The following is a 19,622-nucleotide window of genomic DNA, read 5'->3' as shown; positions in this document are numbered from 1 at the left end:
TGCCAGAGAGAGATTTTGTATGAAAATGAAAGAGTGGCGTTTCTCCTCCCACTGAGACCTAGGATCTGTGGATGATGTGATGAGAGGTTATAGTTAGCCATGGGGATTATAGATACACAATGAGCGTGCAACAGTGGGGATTTCACCAAACATCCCAGTATGTAAGTTCATACTCTTAGTTCATATTCTTGACAAAAGAATATAAAAGGCAAATAAATCTATGATGGAATGGGTGATGGATGACACACAGCTTCCCGAATGCTGCACTTTCTAGTGACACTTCCACTCTACTTTCCTAAGACGTCAGAGAGGATAGCTATTTTGAGATTTCAGATGTAACTTGATATTGGAATTTTTAAGTCCTGGCCTGCCCTTCCATTCAACACATCAAGCATAGAATCTCCCTGCCATAATGGTTATCAAACACAAGGTTAATCTGTAGATCAATAGATTTATTTAATGGCCACAGAGGACATTTGTAATTTTCAAAATGATTTTTATAGCTATTCCTTTCTTGAGATGGATGAGTCAGTCCTTTTGTCTCAGTGGTCAACTTCCTGGCATGCTGAGGAACGAGCAAAACCAACCTAGATGGCAGGTTTGACAAGGTCACACACTGGGAATTTCTCATGATAGAGGAGTAGTTAAGGAGTGAAGAAAACCACATTTATTGCCAAATATAAGGGCAGATATCATATCCAGCTAACAGTGAACACGATAAGATCATACCACTTGGTGCCTAGAACTTGATCCAGGAGCTAGAGTGACAAGAGCTGCCAGCAGCATTGTTGAAATGAGGAATGAATAGACTGTTCAGGCTTTGATGTCAGCACTGATGCGTTGTAGATTACATGGTTTTTCCTAGACCACATGGCATAGTTAGGGTAGAGAACCTTATAGGCTTCAAATGTAACTTACATGTTAGATATCCGAGGAGCTGCTAAGGAATGGAGAGGCCAGAGAGGGAGACCAACCAGACAGGAATCTTTAATTAATGCTCAGTGACATGGCATCATGTCCCAGCCTGAAAATGTTTTTGAAAATTATTGGTTAGAATATAGAATACTTTAACAATATGATTAATCTCTTTTTGGTATGGAGGGGTATTTTGTCATAGCCATTCTCTTTAATGGCTACATGCTCTTACCCAATATCTTTTCTTTGTTTGTTTATTTACATAAGATAGAATTGACTCTCCTTAGACTTGCTAAAGCCCATTACATAGTACCCATTAAAGGCCAGCTCTGTTATTTCAGTGTCTGCCCCCCCTCACACATACACACACATATACCTGGTTCAGCATCCCTATCCTTAGTCTGAGTGTGCCACATCTGACTGTTCATCTTCCCTTGGTGCAGTAGAGGACAGCAGATTGGTAAGAGGTCACAGAGGTGGTAATGAGAGTTAGTCAACCAGCTGCTGTGTTGGCTGAGTGGTGACATTGTCCTCCCTTTCACCCTGCTTTAATGCATCCGCCTGCCTCTAAGTAGGGATTGCACACCATTCTACCCCGTTCCTGAGTTCTGTCTCACTAAGTGTCTTGAGTCAGACATTTTGTTAATGTTCTCTGTGCACCCACAGCTTAAATTTATAACACTGCTGAGATCTTGAAGTTCTTCTATTTAGCCCATTAGCTGAGAGATGGAGATGAGATCTACGATGAAGAGACAAATAAATGATGGAAATTCACACAATTTCAGAGCCACTGAGTATTATATCTTCTTCCCAGTATCTCATTTAGTTGCCCAGGCCCCGCTGTGAGTTAGGAACCATCATGTATTTTATAGGTAAGGAAACAGAATCTTGGAACTTAATATCTTTTCCACAATCAAAAGAAATCCCTTTAATCCCTAGTTTTCCTTAGCAAAGAGAACATTTCTATGGGAATGTGTTACATAATGCAGCTTTACTTGGGTTTGTGAAACATTGTCAAAGTTAGATAAACAATGATGTCAGATGTCAAAATACCACAGACTGCTTTTCAAAGCTATTCTGCGTGCATGCTGTTTCCTTCCACAGGGAGGGAGTCACATTTTATGCTGCGCTTGTTTTCCTGAACAGGCACCCAGAACTAATTATTATTAGAAGAAATGTGGCTTTCACTCACGCATTGATGTGATTTTGGAAAACATTTCTGAGTTATACAAATTCAACTTGTAAAAAGATTTCAGTTTTCCAACCAGCCTTTCGGCTTTGTCATAGAATATTACCATGAATTAGCCATGTTTGACTAACACATGTCAAAGTCTAATCTTTTTAAAGTCAGTTTTAATTACCTGGAAATTTGAGTTTACATAGGACAGCTTGGGTGAGATGAATAGATATAGATATAGATATAGATAAATGGATACAGATATAGAGATGAGATAGAAATAGATAGATATAGATATATAGATATCTTTGCTTCATCTGTCAACATCTTCTGTCTATCTATCTATCTATTTTCAGTAAAAATTTGAGATAAAAATGATCTTATGAGCATTATCTCACTAAAGACATTGAACATAAACCCAACTTCCAATTGTTTTGTATTCTCATTGAATACTCTGCTAATATAAATGTAAAGTGCTTGAGGACAATGGTCCTTGTTGTGCATCCATATAGTTGTTTGAGTAATAGCATAAGCATCAGAGGAAAGGGAAGAGGAGAAGGGGGGAGGAGGAGGAGGAAGAGGAGGAGGAGGAGGAGGGAGGGGGGAGGAGGAGAGGAGGAGGAGGAGGAGGAGGAGGAGGAGGAGGAGGAAAAGTAGAAGAATAGAAAACAGCAACAGCAGCAGCAAAAAGAAGACCCTCGGTCTGACCAAGCCATGTGCAGCTGTATGCCCATAACTTGTGCCTATACCCCACCCCCACAAATTCCATACGCTAAAGATTAACTCAGTGTTGAGAGAGATCCATAGGGAAGGAGGGGTCACAGAGAAGACCTGAAAGGTTATCTGCTAAGTCTGCTCCCCCAAAGTCAGGACCCATACTTTAAAGACCCCCATAAACATGGGAGAGGAGGCAGCAAAGGGGAAGCAAAAGAGGAAGTTGACACTGGCCAGGGTGAGAATAGCCCTAGAGAAGATGGATGTGCCCAAACGGGCCAGACACACAGAGAAACGGTGCTGGAGGTGCTGAGGGAAGTCAGCAGCATCTTTGACTGTAGAGTTTGACTTAGAATGTTATCAAGTTTTGTTTTAAGAGAAACAAGGAGCTAGATGTAGGAAGACAGGTTCAGTGATAGGGTGCTTGTCTTGCAATTGCAAGACCCTGCATTTGGTCCCAAGATAAAAATTAGAAAGGAAAGAATGTCTGCATATCTTCAATTTTCTGTAAATTGAAGCTTCAGATTAGTGTCCTTTTTATTTATTTAATTTATTTTATTTGTGTGCGTCTTTCAAATTTAATGAGTACTTTCTATGAAATGTACAGAATTTTAACTTTAATCAGTGCTTAAATTTGGAAGTTTCACTACCAGTGAATGAGGTTTGGGAGGAGGAGTACAGGGCACAGAAACCATTGCCCTTTTCAAATAATTCACGACTGCTCTAATTATGTGTCAGATATGAAAGTTGAGGTATTGTGACCTTCAAGCTAACAAAAGGCCTTTTCAAGGAAGCCACTTCATGTACGTTAATAAATTGAACAATGCCTCTTCATTGCTAAATTATATATGTCTGTTTTTTGTCATGCGTATGAGCAAACTAGGAGATGTTTCACCATTCAGATATTAAAGAAGATGCAGGAAAGACTTATGGGTATTCAGATTTCAATTCATAGTTTTAAAAATAGTAATCTAAAGATTTCTATTTTTTATTTGCTATTCCCACACATCTGAAAGTGAACTTTGGATTTTAGCAACAAGAGCTACAAGGTGTATATTATCTAATGGGCAAACGGCAAGTCTTTAAGAAACTCTTTTATGGGGAAAAGCATTAATAGAGACAATGAAATATTTTGTGTACATCAGAAAACCATACCATGGGCTGGTGAGGTGACTTAGAGAGTAAGGCATCTATCACCAAACTTTAAAATGGGAGACCTGTCCCTTCACGCATATGGTGGAAGGAGAAAACAGACATCCATACATTGTCTTCTGACGTCCTCAAGTACATCACAGTACTGGCTTTCCTGCATCACGTGCCTACCCTCCCCCAAACTAAATATATTTATCAAAGAAAAAATATTGTTTTTCTTTTTATAAATTAGCATAGTGCTAGCAGTAAGAATTTTAGCTAAGATGGGGTTCAAAGGAAGGGAAACAAATTCCACACCCTTTCTCCAAGCTATGTTATAAAGAATTTGTAAACACCAGGCTTAGGTAATGGCTATTATGGTAATCATTTAAAAGAACAGTGGAAGATTGTATGAGTTTCAAAAGCAGGAGTATAAAATAGATTTAGGCATCACTAATATTTGAATTAAATTGGTTGTCAGAATGTCAGATATTGTTCATTAAGTTACAGTTGAAAAGCAAAGAACAGGAAATGCTATTTAATTATCTTGTGTTTGTCCAGCTTGGGAAACCCAGCACATTTGATGTTGAATAAAACATGAATAAGATACAGCTATGCTTAATGCAACTTAAGTGTGCATAATAGACCTCTGGGAAATAATAAAACAATTACAATCCTAAAATACACCACAATCAAAGGAGATTCCAAGAACCTATTAGCATGCGATCCATAGATAAACTTTATCTAGTCCCCTAAGAATATCTTATTATGGGTTAGACGTTGATATCAAGAGACTGTGTAAAGCTTACTGATCCATTCATCAGCATCTTCTCTGTATGTTGACTCCCCAAGTCCCCCTTTTGTTATTATTTTATAGTTTCCTGAATAATCTTCTGAAGTAGATATCTGTGATAGTTATAAATATGCTGCCTGATATTCCATTTTTGGTGAATGTGTAAATGCTTTTTCTAGCTCACAAGAGAAAAATGTTTCTATATGTCCTCAGTGATCGGGACTAACTTTCATTGTCTTAAATTGTATTTTAGGTGGCGAACCTTGCTTGTTCCATGTCAACCAATGAAGATGGGATTAAAATCGTCCGAATAGCAGCCAATCACCTGGAGACCCTGTGTCCACAGGTAGGGTATCTAAATCAATGTCTTGCTCCTATACACTTATGCTGGGGTCTTCATACCCAACTGAGATGTATTAGAATATTTGTTATAAACAGGGTATGAACTGTTCTCAGATTGTGGCCTATTTACTACAGAGGTAGTTGTTGCTGTTGTTTGCAATGATTCTGTAGACTTGAGTTAAACATCTTTCAGCTGTTGAAAATGGGCACATTCAAGCCTCATAATTAACCTTAAGATCTGACCCCTGCTGCTAAATCCCTTTCACCTTCACTTAAGAAACAAGGAAAAGGAGGCTTATTCTGTAAGATTGCTAAAGAAAGAAACAGTTCTGCACTTTAAATCTTAAAATATAAGATGAAAGGATATTATTTAGTAAAAGGCATTTATTTTATAGATGTGAAAATTTTATACTAGAAAAAAACATCATACGGATGGTTATTTTAAACCAGAAGTTCTTTTTGTCAGCAAAACAAGAGGCTGAAAAACCTTTAATAAAATGCACAGAAAACCTCTGTGCAAGGTTTTACTATTACACACCATGTAATGTGTTTACTTTGATAAGGGTTATTGCTTTATAAATTTAGTTGGTAGTTCATGGTGGAAGCAGTGACCTGTAATCTCAACACTCCCATGCCTGAGAGTCAGAAGTGTGAGGCCACTGACCTGGGTTATAGAGAAAGACGATATCTGAGCAAAACCAAACCCTTACCAACCCAACCAAGCAACCAAAGTAAATATGACTTGTCAAAAACATTTTCTTGGCAACTGTTTGGCAATTTCCTAATATCTGATGAGCAGTATAATTTTAGGGAATTATTTTAGATCACTGGTTTCCTTGAAGTGTGGAGTCAGAATACATGTTAGGGCACTATTAAATTTTAAACATGCTTTAAAAGCCAGAAAATGCTGTGCATATGCAGTTGTATACAGATCACAAATGTTATGAGGAGAACACATTAATGCTTGATTTGCCTCCCTGACAATTTTATGTCCAATGCTATTGAGGAAACAGTCAAGGTGTCCGTTTCTTTGGAATTAATGTCAATTAATGAGCGAAGCCTGGCTAGAGAGCCTGCAGCAGTGATCTTCCAACTCATAATCAATTTCCTATGACAGCTTGTGGGGAAGACAATATGGCAGCAAGATCTCTAAAGTTGTTGCATTGAACCCACTGGACATCCATCTGCTGCCCACATGGGTTCTCATCTCTACATTGTGGCCAACATTTGATGCTATTACTTTTCAGAGTCTCCTTTCAGTGTAATTGCTATTAAGTAAGTTATTGGATTTAAATGTCTATTTCCTGATCATTGAGGAGACTATGGTTTCCCCACACGTTCGAACAGTTGACATTATAATCTTGTTCCTTGTCCAGATCCTTTGCTCAATTTCAAGGGAGGGAAGGTTTTAAAATTAATGTTCTTGGGTTATTTTCTTACATGAAAACAATGTGTTAAGATCACACAACCACCGCATAATCAATTTCCACTACAATACCTCCTGGCCTCCTAGATCCCATTCTCACCTGCATTTTTATCTCTTCCTCTTTTACCTTCCTCTTGAGTCTTATTTATTAGTCTCACATGTGTATGAATGGGTGTAATTTTATCCTCTGGGCCATGAGCAATCTATTAGGGACAATCACAGAAGAAACTTCTCCTTCCTCAAGAGCTATCATCCACCAAAGATCCTCAGTTAGGGACGGGGCCTCGTGAGCCCTACCCTACCCATATTGGGATATTGACTGACTCCATTTTGTGAAGGCCATATGCGGGCAACCCCAGCTGCAGTGGCTTCCTGAATGTACTGGCACCGTAAGGTCCAGAAGATATGGTTTTTCAGAAGTCCTTGCCATGTGCAGGCAGTTAGCATCTTTATACTGCTGGTCTGGTCCTTCAAAGTTCCTTGAGTCTTTAGTGGGAAGGGGGCGGGGGAATGATCTCAACTTCACAAATTGTGCCATCATCCACTGCTTGAGAAACATCTCCAGGGAGGGGTAAAGAATATAACAAGTCATGGTATTACTTTTTTTTTAGAGGAGAACCTTGATAGCATATCCCTTTCTTTGTAGAATTTTAAAATTAGAATATGTCTATGGTATTGTATCTCATAGTAATGCTTTCATATAAGTATGTTTTGCACATTGACCCAATTACCAATGGTTTTTTTATGCTCTTTTCTTTATTTCTTTCCTATTTCTATTGGTCTCCTTAATTTCCCCAGACTGTTTCACTCCTTCTTTTTGTATTATATGTATACATTGTTTTATGTCTCAACAGAGAATTTATAGTCCCCAAATGAAACAAAACATATAATGTCTGTTCTTAGTTTGACTTAACACTCTCAATATGACACTATCCAATTGAGTTCATTATCTGCAGATAACATCGTCTTTATACCTCTGTAAGATTCATTGTGTATTTTTATGCACACATATAGGCATGCAATTCTACATATGCATGTATGTATTTACAAATAAGATGGTTATTTTTATTTTTTCTTTCATATAAATTTCAGAAACAACTCAAAATGTCAAGAAAATCATGTGATAATTTACAAATCAAATGTAAAAATACTTGAGATTTATTTTGCAGTAAAATTAAGGTATCAAATCTTTGTATCAGCCATCATGTTTTGTAAAATAGATATATAAAAAATATATATAGTGTTGTATATGTTATGTAACACACGTATATGTTTATATAACACACATTCTTTTTTAATCATATTTCTATATCTTCTCTAGATTCTTTAAATTTATATCATTTATTTTAAAATTCCACAATTTAAAAAAAAAACATTCTACATGCTGACGGCCTCAAGGATTCATTTTGGGCCAATCATACCTTTTCTGAAAGTGTAGACTTTCATAACTTGAATTTATGTAGGCCTCTTTTCTTTGTCCATAATGGGATTCCACATATCCATTCATTACTGCTTTATATGCCGTTTAATGTTTTCTTAGTTCAGGTGACAATATAGCCATTTGTTTGCTTCAGTGAAGAGTTTGTGTGTAGCGGGAAATATTTATTCTTTCAGCAGATATTCACTGAAAAACTAACATGTAGCAAGCCTTGACTCTATATTTGGAGAGAAAAGTCTAATATTTTCTTTCCTATATTGAGTGGAAAGGTAACATCTAAGGCTGTTCAAAAATACTCATTCAGCATATAAGGGAATGGTAAATTAGCATGAGAGCCATTTCATATTTATAAAGACTAGAGACCCCCTTGTTACCAAGTTATGAAAGTTTGTTTAATGTAAGGTACCTTATTGTTTGAAAAGGGCACTCTTTATTACATTGGTTATATCTGATTAATGTAAATATGCTAATGAAATGCTGATTAAAGTTGATATGATAATCACTGCTAAGACAGTGGCTAATTAACAGCAGTCACCTATTCTTTACCCCATGTGAGTGATTTATTAATAACTTGACTAAAATTATGGATTATCTTAGACAAGTCATGCTGTGTAGGGTTAATAGGCCTGGAGCTTGTTATGCAAACCCCACTGGTCCTGAAGTTGCAACAATCCTCCTGCTGCTTCTCCTTTTTAGGTTGGGACTGCAGCTAAATGGCACCGTATTTAGCCTGGATTAGTTAGCTTAAATTTTTAAATTAAAAATAAGTGGACAAAGGAATTGTATTAATGAAACCTAGTATTTTCCAAAATCTTTTACACTCTAGATTGTTAATTAAAATTATTTATGAAATACAATGTATATAAATATTAAACCACAAGTACCAGATTCTGAAAACGGGTTGGAATGGAATCAACAGGCTTTGGAACACAGTCCAGGAATGGAGTCATGTAAGAATTCTGAGCACTTGTATGAAAGTTCCAAGAAAACAAGACAAGATTCCTGTGATCTCAGTTTCTTTAAAACACTGAATTGTTCTTAAAATATGTTTTCATGCATCTCTTACATGTGGTGGACAGGAATGATATTATTTCAGCTGTTGTTATTCACATGCCTCTACAGAAAAACATGTCTCTGCCACATATGGCTCGTCCTTGAGATTGAACACCTTACTCGTGAGATTCTTAACCCTTGGAGTACAAATTGTCTGATGCTCAGAATAGAGTTGGCTATGGCATGAGATTTCAGTCCACTCCATTTTTTTGGCCCTACTCTCCCAGATTCATACTGCAAACTAGAGCAGGAAACAGAGGAACTAGGGAAATCTGACTGAAAAAAAGTACTTAGTTGTTATTTCACAATGAATCAATAGCTTGTGAGAAAAGGACCCCAATCTTCTCTGCACTTTGAATTGAGTTTTAGAATATTTTGTCATTTTATGTATATCTGTATTGTGACAGCATATGTATCTGTACAGCATACACATGCTTGGGACCAAAAGAAAATGTTGGAGTAAGTTCTGGAGCTACAGCCTTAGAGGGCTATAAACTGCCATGTATGTACTTAGAATAGAACCTGGGTCCTCGAATGAGCAATACGTTCTCTTCAACTACTGAGTCATTTCTCAAGTACTTTAAACTGATTCTTCAAACTAAATATTATATATTTTCATAATCCTTTTGCCATCTGAAATTTTGGATTAGTATTCCTGGAGTAGTCTTGTGTGTGTATGTGTGTGTGTGTGTGTGTGTGTGTGTGTGTGTGTGTGTATACATTTGTGTGTACTCTTAATAACATTGTACTCTGACAATATCTACTAGAATACAAAAGTCACATATCTTTTGAAGATTAACACAACTCTCAGCTATTCATGAAAAATTATATGCATTTTGTATATATATATATGTGTGTGTGTGTATACATTTGTGTTAATGACATTGTACTCTGACAATATCTACTAGAATAAAAAAGTCACATATCTTTTGAAGATTAACACAACTCTCAGCTATTCATGAAAAAATATATGCATTTTGTACATATGTGTGTTTGTATATGGTAAATAAAATGTATGAGTAAAACTTAAGGCAAAATATTTCATAATTGCTAAACCTAGACCCAAACTAAATGTCTATTATCACAGAATTAAAAGCTGTTTGCGAAGTTAGTTAGTTTACCTGAAGATTGCTTTTGCATCTGTCTTGGCGGTCTTCTATCCAAAAGAGAGATAAAGTATGTAATTGGCTCTAGAGGGAGTTAGGATAAACTCTTAAATGAGAGGAGCTGACAGCCTGACACTTTGTTCCTTTTTGCTAAGTCTTGTTAAGTTCACCTTGGGCTCAGCATATTAAGCCGTTTTGTTTTCCACTGTACACAAAGTCTACACTTTTACAGGTGGCTTGCTTTAAAGGAAGAGTGTCACCAGCAGCCTATTTAGCAGACGGTGTCTAAAATAGTGACATGTCTTGAAACTGAGACGTACGAAGACCCCATGAAAGCAATAGAAAAGAAAATCAGCCAAGATAGCATAAGCATCAGGAACTCGTGTTCACTGTCATCGACTCTTCAAAGCACTCTAAAGTGAGAGACAGTTTCTGACAGGTCCCGAAGGGCACAGCTACAGCCTATGAGCACAGTCTAGGAGACCCAGTTTAATTCAACGTAGAGACAAAACTGGTAACAGTGCTGTTCTGACTTATGTTTAACTAAAGATGAAGGGTTTGGAACATCTCAATGTCATAGATATCACAGACATTTGACTAAGGTAGATGACACTTGTCCATGTGACCATGCAGAATACACCAGCCTCAGGACTCCCAGTACCCATTTCTGAGACCCTCTAAAGGACATTTTTCATATAGAAAAATAAGAATGTACTCTGGATGACAAGAATGTCAAGATAGTATAAATGTTTGACCAGTTTATACCTAAATTAGTGTAAAGGTAAAAAGGAAAATTATCAGAAGGTTTCAAAGGTTCAGCGTTTAGAAAAATTCATTATTAGTTTTTAAAGTTGTGTGTAGGTGTGTGTGTGTGTGTGTGTGTGTGTGTGTGTGTGTGAGAGAGAGAGAGAGAGAGAGAGACAGACAGAGACAGAGACAGAGACACAGAGAGAGACAGAGAGACAGAGACAGAAACAGAGAGACAAAGAGACAGAGACAGAGACAGAGACAGAGAGAGACCTGAGGAGGCATAGAGAGAATGTCAATTCTCTAGAGTTGGAGTCGGGTAGATTTTGGTCTACCTACTAGGCACTGATAACTGAACTTGTGTTTTCTACTGCACTCTTTTAGCCAGTGAGATATCTCTCCAGACCCTAAATATTGTATGTGTTTAACAACTGACTTGGATATGGCACAAGGCTGAAATAGATAGAATTCAGGGTTCTAAAATACTCCATCATTCGGAGTAATGTTTAATAGCAGGAGTTAAATAAGTACAAACATGAAGCCGGGGCCATAGCACAACCCATTGCAGAAGTAGGAAACAGAAATGTTACTCATCATAAAACCTACAGCATCAGGAGATGGTTTTCATCAGGGGATGAAAAGGGCATTCGATAGGCAGTTTGTTGCATCCTAATCATGAGTTCGTGAAAGCATTTTCATGGTCTAATCTGAGTGAAATTAGGTTGGTATAATTGTTGACAGAGTAAAATTTATTCATTGACTTGATTATGAATTTCAGTATTATTTTTCGTTGTCAAGCATATGTATCTTTGGAATTAGTATACTATAAAATAATCCTTAATATTTCTACTTCATTATTTGCAAGAGAAAAATTCCAACTCTGTATAAACTCTTTCCTTCTCTCCTCTTTTTGTTTATAACCTATATTTAGGTTGAAAAAGTCAAAAAATAAGTTTTGATCTTAGGTGACTCAACCTATATTTTGTTGTATAATAATTGTACCATTTCATCCCTTTAAAAATGTTATGATGCTTAACTTGTAAAATGAAATCAATTTTATTTCCTAGGTTCTGGGTTGCCCATATCTAGATTGCTATTCTTGATTTCTAGTTTAAACACAATAAAGAGGAATTGTTTTATGACACAGTGAACTATTACCTCATGCTTGTCATGTTTAAGTGAATGTCAGTCACACTTCACCTCATCAAAGACATGTAAGAAAAAAATTGTCATTTGGAGCTAGAGGTGTGACACTAGACGGTCTTAAGTGTTATCTCTATGAATGAGATTCTTTAATTTAGAAAAAAATCATGAAACACTAGGATATTTTCCTTACAGAGAATAGACTCAATCAGGCAGCTGCTCACAAGTGCTTAACTTTTGCAAATCTAATCATGTTTTACAATCTTGGTCTAATTTCAATCATACCTAGCACAGCATTTCTGTTTCTCCATCTGTCCGCCTTATGAAATTGTACCCAATGACTCAACATACCTACAGAGGCTGCGGGAGGCTGCGAATATATTTCAGTGATGTGGTTGGGCACAAGAGGCAATGTTTTACAAGCAGCTTTTGGGAACTATAAAAACACTTTGCCAAAGGTTTTGGATTATGGTAAGAAGGGGAGAAAGTTGTTTTATGCATAGAATCTCGGAGAAAAAAAACAAAGTATTTGAGAGAGGGTGTGCACTGAAAGATTGTATATTTATACATGGGAAACACAAGATCTGTGAGGGTTAGGATTTTGTCTTGATAAACCTTGAATCTAATGCCAGTTAAATTGTTGGGAGCGATGCCCTTGAAACCCTCTATTATTAATGTTATTAGTATGGTTAGAATTAAGTATGACTGGGTTCATGGAAAATCCCCAGCCAGCTGCAGAAGACTAATACAAATGTGGTGGTTAAGATGAATAATCATATGATAACGTCTGACGTTAAGATACCCAATGTGATGACCTGTAACCTTTCTGAAAAACCAATATCCTGCTGACTAATAGATATGACAAACCTGTGAACTTTCCGACATCCTTTCAACATCAGCCGATTCCCTGACCACACAAATATTGTGTCCTTGGCCTGTGTAAATGTTTCACACTTCCCCCTTACTCTGTTAGCCTTGTTGTGGTATAAATTCGGCCTAAAATTGTCACCTTGATCAGACTCTTGTCTTGGCGTCCTTCTTCCTGTCTCTTGTCCCCCATTCTCTTCCATGTATACTCAGCACCCCTCGTTGACATTAAATAGTAGGTAACTAAAATATATTGCATTTTTCTCTCTGTTTCTGTCTCTCTTTCCCTCTTTCTCTTTCTGTCTCTCTCTTTTTCTTCCTTCCTTTCTTCCTTCCCTTTTTCCTTGCTTTTCTTGTTGTATATATGTGGAAACAGTGGACAATTTTCTGGTACCAACTTTCCCTTTCCACCATGTGTGTTCTGGGGTTTGAGCTGAGGCTGTCCACCTAGGCTGGGAGAGGCTCTACCTGAAGAGCCACCTAACCAGCCCCATGTAGTGCAGGCTTAGTGCATGTATATTGACTGGATGGTCCCGTTTCAGCACACTGATTTATGTCATCACTACTGTGCTAAATAGGCTTGTGAAGTGACTGCTGCAGTGTACCAACCTTTTCCATCCCCCTTCATTCTCTGTGTGTTACGAAATTCCATTTTCTACTCAAAGTGATAGAAAGTCCCAGTATGACACATCATCTGCTGAGGTGCCAGTCATGGGAAATGATTGGCGTTATCTCTCTCTGAGTAGACAGGATAACTTTGTTGCAGGACGTAATTCTGATTAGGTTGTGATGTGTGAACTATATAGCACATGCTTCAGTTGAATCATTGGTCTAATAAAGTGGAAACAAAATGTGTTGAGTTCTTTGTTTTTTGTTTGTTTTGTTTTGTTTTTCTGTTTGCTTGTGATCAAACACCAGGGAACCTGAAAATTTTAAGCACCCAGTTTTCTAAATGTTGTGCATTAGGGAGAGCAAATCATTGTCTATTCATCTTTGAGAGCTGATGGTGGGAATTTTGCTTGTGCCCAAATATTGGGTCCATAAAAATCCGTGTGAAATAAGTTCCTTCTTCAATAGTCCCAGGTTGTGCCCAGTCTCTTAGCCAGGATTTCTATTCCTGCACTATCATCATGACCAAGAAGCAAGTTGCGGAGGAAAGGGTTTATTCAGCTTACTTCCACATTGCTGTTTCATCACCAAAGGAATTCAGGACTGAAACTCAAGCAAGTCAGGGAGCAGAAGCTGATGCAGAGGCCATAGAGGGATGTTTCTTACTGGCTTGCTTCCCGTGGCTTGCTCAGCTTGCTCTCTTATAGAACCCAAGACCACCAGCCCAGGGATGGCATCACCCACAATGGGCTGGGTTCTCCTCCTTGATCACTAATTGAGAAAATGCCTTACGCTGCATCTCATGAAGGCATTTCCACAGCTGAGGCTCCTTTACTTGACACATGAAACTATCCAGTACACAGTACACCCAGGAAAGCAATCATGAGACTTTTACAGTTTATTTTCTCTTCGGAAAATGGAATGAAATACTTCAAAATTTTGGCAATAGTCATTTGACCCAATTGGAAGGCTAAAAAGAAACACTTTTATTTTAAAACCATTTGTAATTAAATGGTTGATCACTATAACTAGTAAGGTGATTTGCGATTGCAAATTAACGATGGTACTTTTTCAGTGATGTCATGAAGTTTGAGTGGAGAAAGAAAGTACCAGTGTGTAGCTGTGAGGATATTGACCTCGCAATGACTGTCTCTAGGCTGCTGACTATATGTGCCTTCTTCTGGATGCACAGTGATAACTCCCCTCTCCCCGCTCTGAGGAATACTGCTTTCAGAAAATACATATTAGATTTCTGGGAGCCTCCACAACACTGGAATAAGCTAGAGTCAGGGAGCAGGTCTTCAGGACCTACTAGGGAAGCTCTGAGGAATAAGTCTTCAAGTCTGAAGGAGACTCTTAGGAAATGTCTCTTGGAATAATAAACAGAAACTGTGCCCCAAAACTTCAAATGGGAAAAAGTTTGTTGATGACTCAAAACAAAACAAAACAAACAAAGAAACCAAACCAAACACAAAACAACAACAAAACCGAAACAATCTACATTATGATTTAGCATGGAGGTCAAGACAATAATTGTAGAGTTAGCTATGAATCATAGAATAAACCCTTTGAATTATAAAAGTAAGTATAGTTGAAACAATAATATTGTTGTAAGTACCAGTAGTGTGTAAAGGATGTTATCCTTTATGTGTTAGCAAATGTAAAGGCATTCTAGTCACCTAGGGAAAGTTTATTATAGGACGTTCATCATAGGAAGAGTGTATTGAGCACAAAGTAGTATTTCAGAGAGATAGGTTGAAATGACATAGAAGTTGTAGAGTGATTCACATTGGGGAGAGTCACAGAAAAGTGACATTTTCTATAGGTCTTAAAAGATAAGTAAGAGTTAGACATTTGAGAAAATATAAAAAGACCATTCTAGGCAGAGGAAATGGAAATTTATAACAGCAAATGACAAATATGAGCAGTTGGATTTATCTAAGCTGCATTATTTTTTAGCATGAAAGCTCTTGACATTTTAGGTGTAATTTTTATATGAAATTGTCACAGTTGTGAGGAGTGCCATATCATGAAATTCACCATAAAAATTTAAAAACATATCTATGACCAGCCCAGTGTTTGAAATTGTTAAAGTGCATATTTTTATTTATTATTATTATTATTATTATTATTAGTAGTAGTAGTAGTAGTAGTAGTAGTAGTAAGTAATTTTATTGTATATAAATCTATATGCTGTAGGAAAAGAACATGAACAAATACCATGTCACGGGTGTAAAAATCACAAGGTAATTTTATCGAATCAATCTTCTTTCCCCAAGGTTTCTAGGGATTGAACTCCAGTTGTCAGGATTTGTCTTGCTGGGCTTTCTCACTGTCTCCACGCACTGTCCTTATCATAAGCAACATCATCTCCACATACTTCCAAGTAACTTCAGAAATCAAATCAAACTGAGAAAGACTGTGACGACTCAAACAGTGGCTAAGGTTGAGTAGCTCTTAGTGATGAGTGAGGATTTGGTTTAATGGATTTTGCCCGTAAGCTTGGGTTGGTACCACTGTGCTGTTTGGCAATTACTCTGCAAACAGTGTCATCTGAATAGAGAAAAATAGAAGCCATAACAGTAAGATATTACTGACAGTTATGTATTAAAATCAGGATCTAGATCAGGGATGGTAAGAGTAAAATTTTATGATAAAGAAAAATTTAAAATGGGCTATGTAAACTGAACAGTATCTAAAATCATTTTAAATTATTGAGAGAATGATTGGGGAATACAATAATCCTATTAGAAGAAATTGGAAATAAAATGAATGAATAGTCTCAATGGAACACAACATCACAGAATACACATGTAAACACACACACACACACACACACACACACACACACACACACACACACAGAGTGAATTCCTGAAATTGTTACTATGGCAATGCTGTAAGAACTTAAGATACCAAAACCAGATATGGTACTTGCTCTAAAAGAGAGGCAAGTAGAAACCATAAATGTGTTGAAATTGCAAAAGATCTAAAACTAAAAGGAACAAAGGCATGATGTGATTAAGACAATTCGTCTCAAATGAGCATGTTAGTAGCCAAGGACAGAACTGCTTCAGCACCACAGACAGCAATCTCTGCCACTGCATGGTGGGATGCTAAAATCAGAATGTGTCTAGCAATGTCCTAAAAAGTGAGCAATTATCTAGGGAACTCAGGCTCATGAGACTGAGAAGTAGTATGAGTTATTGAGAAAATTTACTAAGGAAATTCAATGAACTGATTTCTGAGTGATTAAAACATGCTCTTAAATATACAAACGTGTGTGTGTGTGTGTGTGTGTGTGTGTGTGTGTAAGAGAGGGGGAGGGGAAGGGAGAGGGAGAAGGAGAAGGAGAGAGAGAGAGAGAGAGAGAGAGAGAGAGAGAGAGAGAGAGAGAGAGAGAGAGAAGGGGAGAGAGAGAGCTGGAGACAGAAGAGGGAGGAGAGAGAAGAGGGAAGAAGAGGGGCAAGAGGGGAAGGAGGGAGGAGAAAAGAAAGAGAAAAGAATGGAGAAAAAGGAGAGAAGAGAGGAATGATGGACTTCCTTGAATGGCTGAATAAATTTATTTTTAATTTTAATTGTAATTTTATTATTTAAAAACCTTTTAAATTTAAATATACATTTTTCATATTCTTTTCTTCCCCTGAGTCCCTCCAGATCCTCTTTTCCTCCCTACCCACTGACTATACCAGAGATATTGGAAAGTAGGGGTGAAGGCTCTATGTAGACACCAGCTTGACAGGCCGATGTTCAATATGCTGTTTATACATTGTCTTCAGCAATAAGATTTTACATTATTTGTGGAGAACAACCTACAGTCTTAGCCACATTCTGGGTTTAGAACTGGTACTGAAAGCTTTGTACTTGGTGACAAGAAATGATCAGTAGGGACAATTACTCCCCCATTATTTACCAATTACATTTAGATCACCTTTGTATATGTATTTTTTGGAAATTTCTATTGTATTAAGTTCCCATACCACCCCTCAAATGCCTATTAATTCTACTCACTCTATATTTCCTTCCACAACTCATGTCCCCTCCCCACTTGATACTCCAATTCTAGACTGCTCATATATTCATAAAAATCTATTCTAATTCTAATTCCCTTTAATAATAGGTTCTACCCATCTGCTCTAGTCTCTTACTCTGCACCTATCCTGTGTGCTTTTATGGACTGTAGCTTGATTATCATTGGCTTAAAAGCTCATCTCCACATATAAGTGAATACATATCATATTTGTATTTCTGGGCTTAGAATATTTCACACAGGATGTATTTTCTAGTATTTATGATAAATATGTTCTTATTGGGGCATTGAGGCCATAGATATTGAAAGAGCTCTATGAACAATAATTATTGATTCTTGATATTTTGCTGTTGATGGTTGTGGTTGTTGTTGTTGCTGTGGTGGTGGTGGTGGTGATGATGGTGGTGGTGTTGTTGATGTGTATGTGTATGTGTGTGTGTGTGTGTGTGTGTGTGTGTTTCCATTCTTTTGACTTTGATCATCTGAGATTATTTATTCCCTGTGGTTCTAGAAGGTGAAGTCCAGCCAAAAGAGGTTAACTATAAAGATAACATTTTAAATATACCTTTAAAATTTGAGGTTTCTCTATGTATTTAGGGAGTAATGTTAGTACCCAAAATATTTGTCAGTAACTATTGTAAAGCTTAAAACTGAAAAAAATTGAACCATTCCATTTGACCAAATAGAGAGTGTCTATGGTTGTTTCTCTTAAGAACTCTGTTTTGTGGATGAATATGAACATCACTAGTGACCCAACATCCTGAAAACTTCTACAGTCTCTCATGATAACTTTGCTGGCCTGAGGACCTTATAAAATCTAACTAATCGTTTATCCATTTTCTTGTGCTATGACAAACATGGAAAATTATAGCCTGTAGCTGGTAGACACTGGATCCTCATTCCAAGTGTTGTAATTGACAGTGCCTGTGACCTCTAAGCCCCAATTGAAATGCAGAATGTTGCCTGCATTCTCATTAAGAAGAGAGAGTGTACACCACACATCACAGTGAACCAAAGGTCAGGACTGGCCAGTAACCTCTAGACTCTTGAAATATGCTTTGGTTAAGGCAATATCTTGGGAAATTCAGTGTTACAAGGATAATGACACAGATCTGTGTACGCTGGATGGAGTGGCACATGTCAATCATTTAAGCACAAAGCAGTTGAAGTAGAAGGTTACAATTTCAGGTCCACCCTCAATAACATGGAAAGACCCTGTCCCATCAGTCTCATTATCAATAACAAAGAGGACAAATGTGCAAAACTTTTAATATAAACCAACTGTTATCTTTGATTTGGTTATTATTGTTTCTTATTTGAGGTTGTTGTTGTAGATGTTTAGCAGAGTAAAGTTTTGGAAGATTTTGCACACTCAAGGAACAAAGACAACTTCAGGCAGAGGTACAAAAAAGGCAGCACACAGGATCCAAAACAGAACTTCATGAGATCATGCCTATATAGAAAGAATAAGTTATTTTAGGGAAACTAATGAGGGGTAAAATAATGATTTTAGGGAGTAGCAAGGAAATGCCAAATGGGTTTTAACCCACTTTTTTTTCACCAGTAATTTTTTATTCATTTTACATACTGACCACAGGCCTCTCTCTCCTTTCTTCCAAGTCTGACCCTTACAAATCCTTTCCCCCACTGTCACCTCCCCTGCTTCTTAGGGAAAGGGAGCCTCTCTTGGGTACCACCCACCCAAGGACATCTGGTCACATCATCTCCTATTGAGGCCCCAACAGAAAATCCATGTAGGGGAAGAGAATCCAATGGCAGGGAACAGAGAGTGAGATATCACCTGCTCCATTTATAAGGTGGTCCACATGAAGACTAAGTTCCATTCTTGTTACAAATGTGTAGATGTCTAGGCCCAGTTCCGGCATGCTCCATGGTTGGTGGCTCAGGCTCTGTGAGCCCCCATGCTTCCGGGTTCCTTGACTCTGTAGGCCTTCTTGTGGCGTCCTTGACCTCTCTGGCTTGCTCACTTTTCAACTGTCTTTATCACGCAACAAAATTCTGTTCTGCATAATGAAGGGTAAAGTGTGTTAAGATTCTCAAAACATACTTTTCATTTTGTCTTAGTCTTTGAAACTGCACTAAAGCCAAATTCTCCTTCAGAATGCACTAA

At 37.4% G+C, this 19,622-nt stretch overlaps 1 protein-coding gene across 1 annotated transcript in view; it reads left to right on the top strand.

Moving 5' to 3' along the window:
• The window catches only part of Ctnna3 (catenin alpha 3), a 1,495,245-nt gene that overhangs the window by 902,784 nt on the left and 572,839 nt on the right, over positions 1-19,622 (top strand). Inside the window, exon 10 of the mRNA XM_032888434.1 lies at positions 4,984-5,076. Coding sequence (XP_032744325.1) covers positions 4,984-5,076 — 93 coding nt within the window. The remainder of the gene's footprint in view (positions 1-4,983; positions 5,077-19,622) is intronic.

This window comes from Rattus rattus, chromosome 18 (genome assembly GCF_011064425.1).
Source record: "Rattus rattus isolate New Zealand chromosome 18, Rrattus_CSIRO_v1, whole genome shotgun sequence".
NCBI lineage: Eukaryota > Metazoa > Chordata > Mammalia > Rodentia > Muridae > Rattus > Rattus rattus.
The sequence above is the reverse complement of the archived record's forward strand: the minus strand, read 5'-3'. Positions and strand labels throughout refer to the sequence as shown.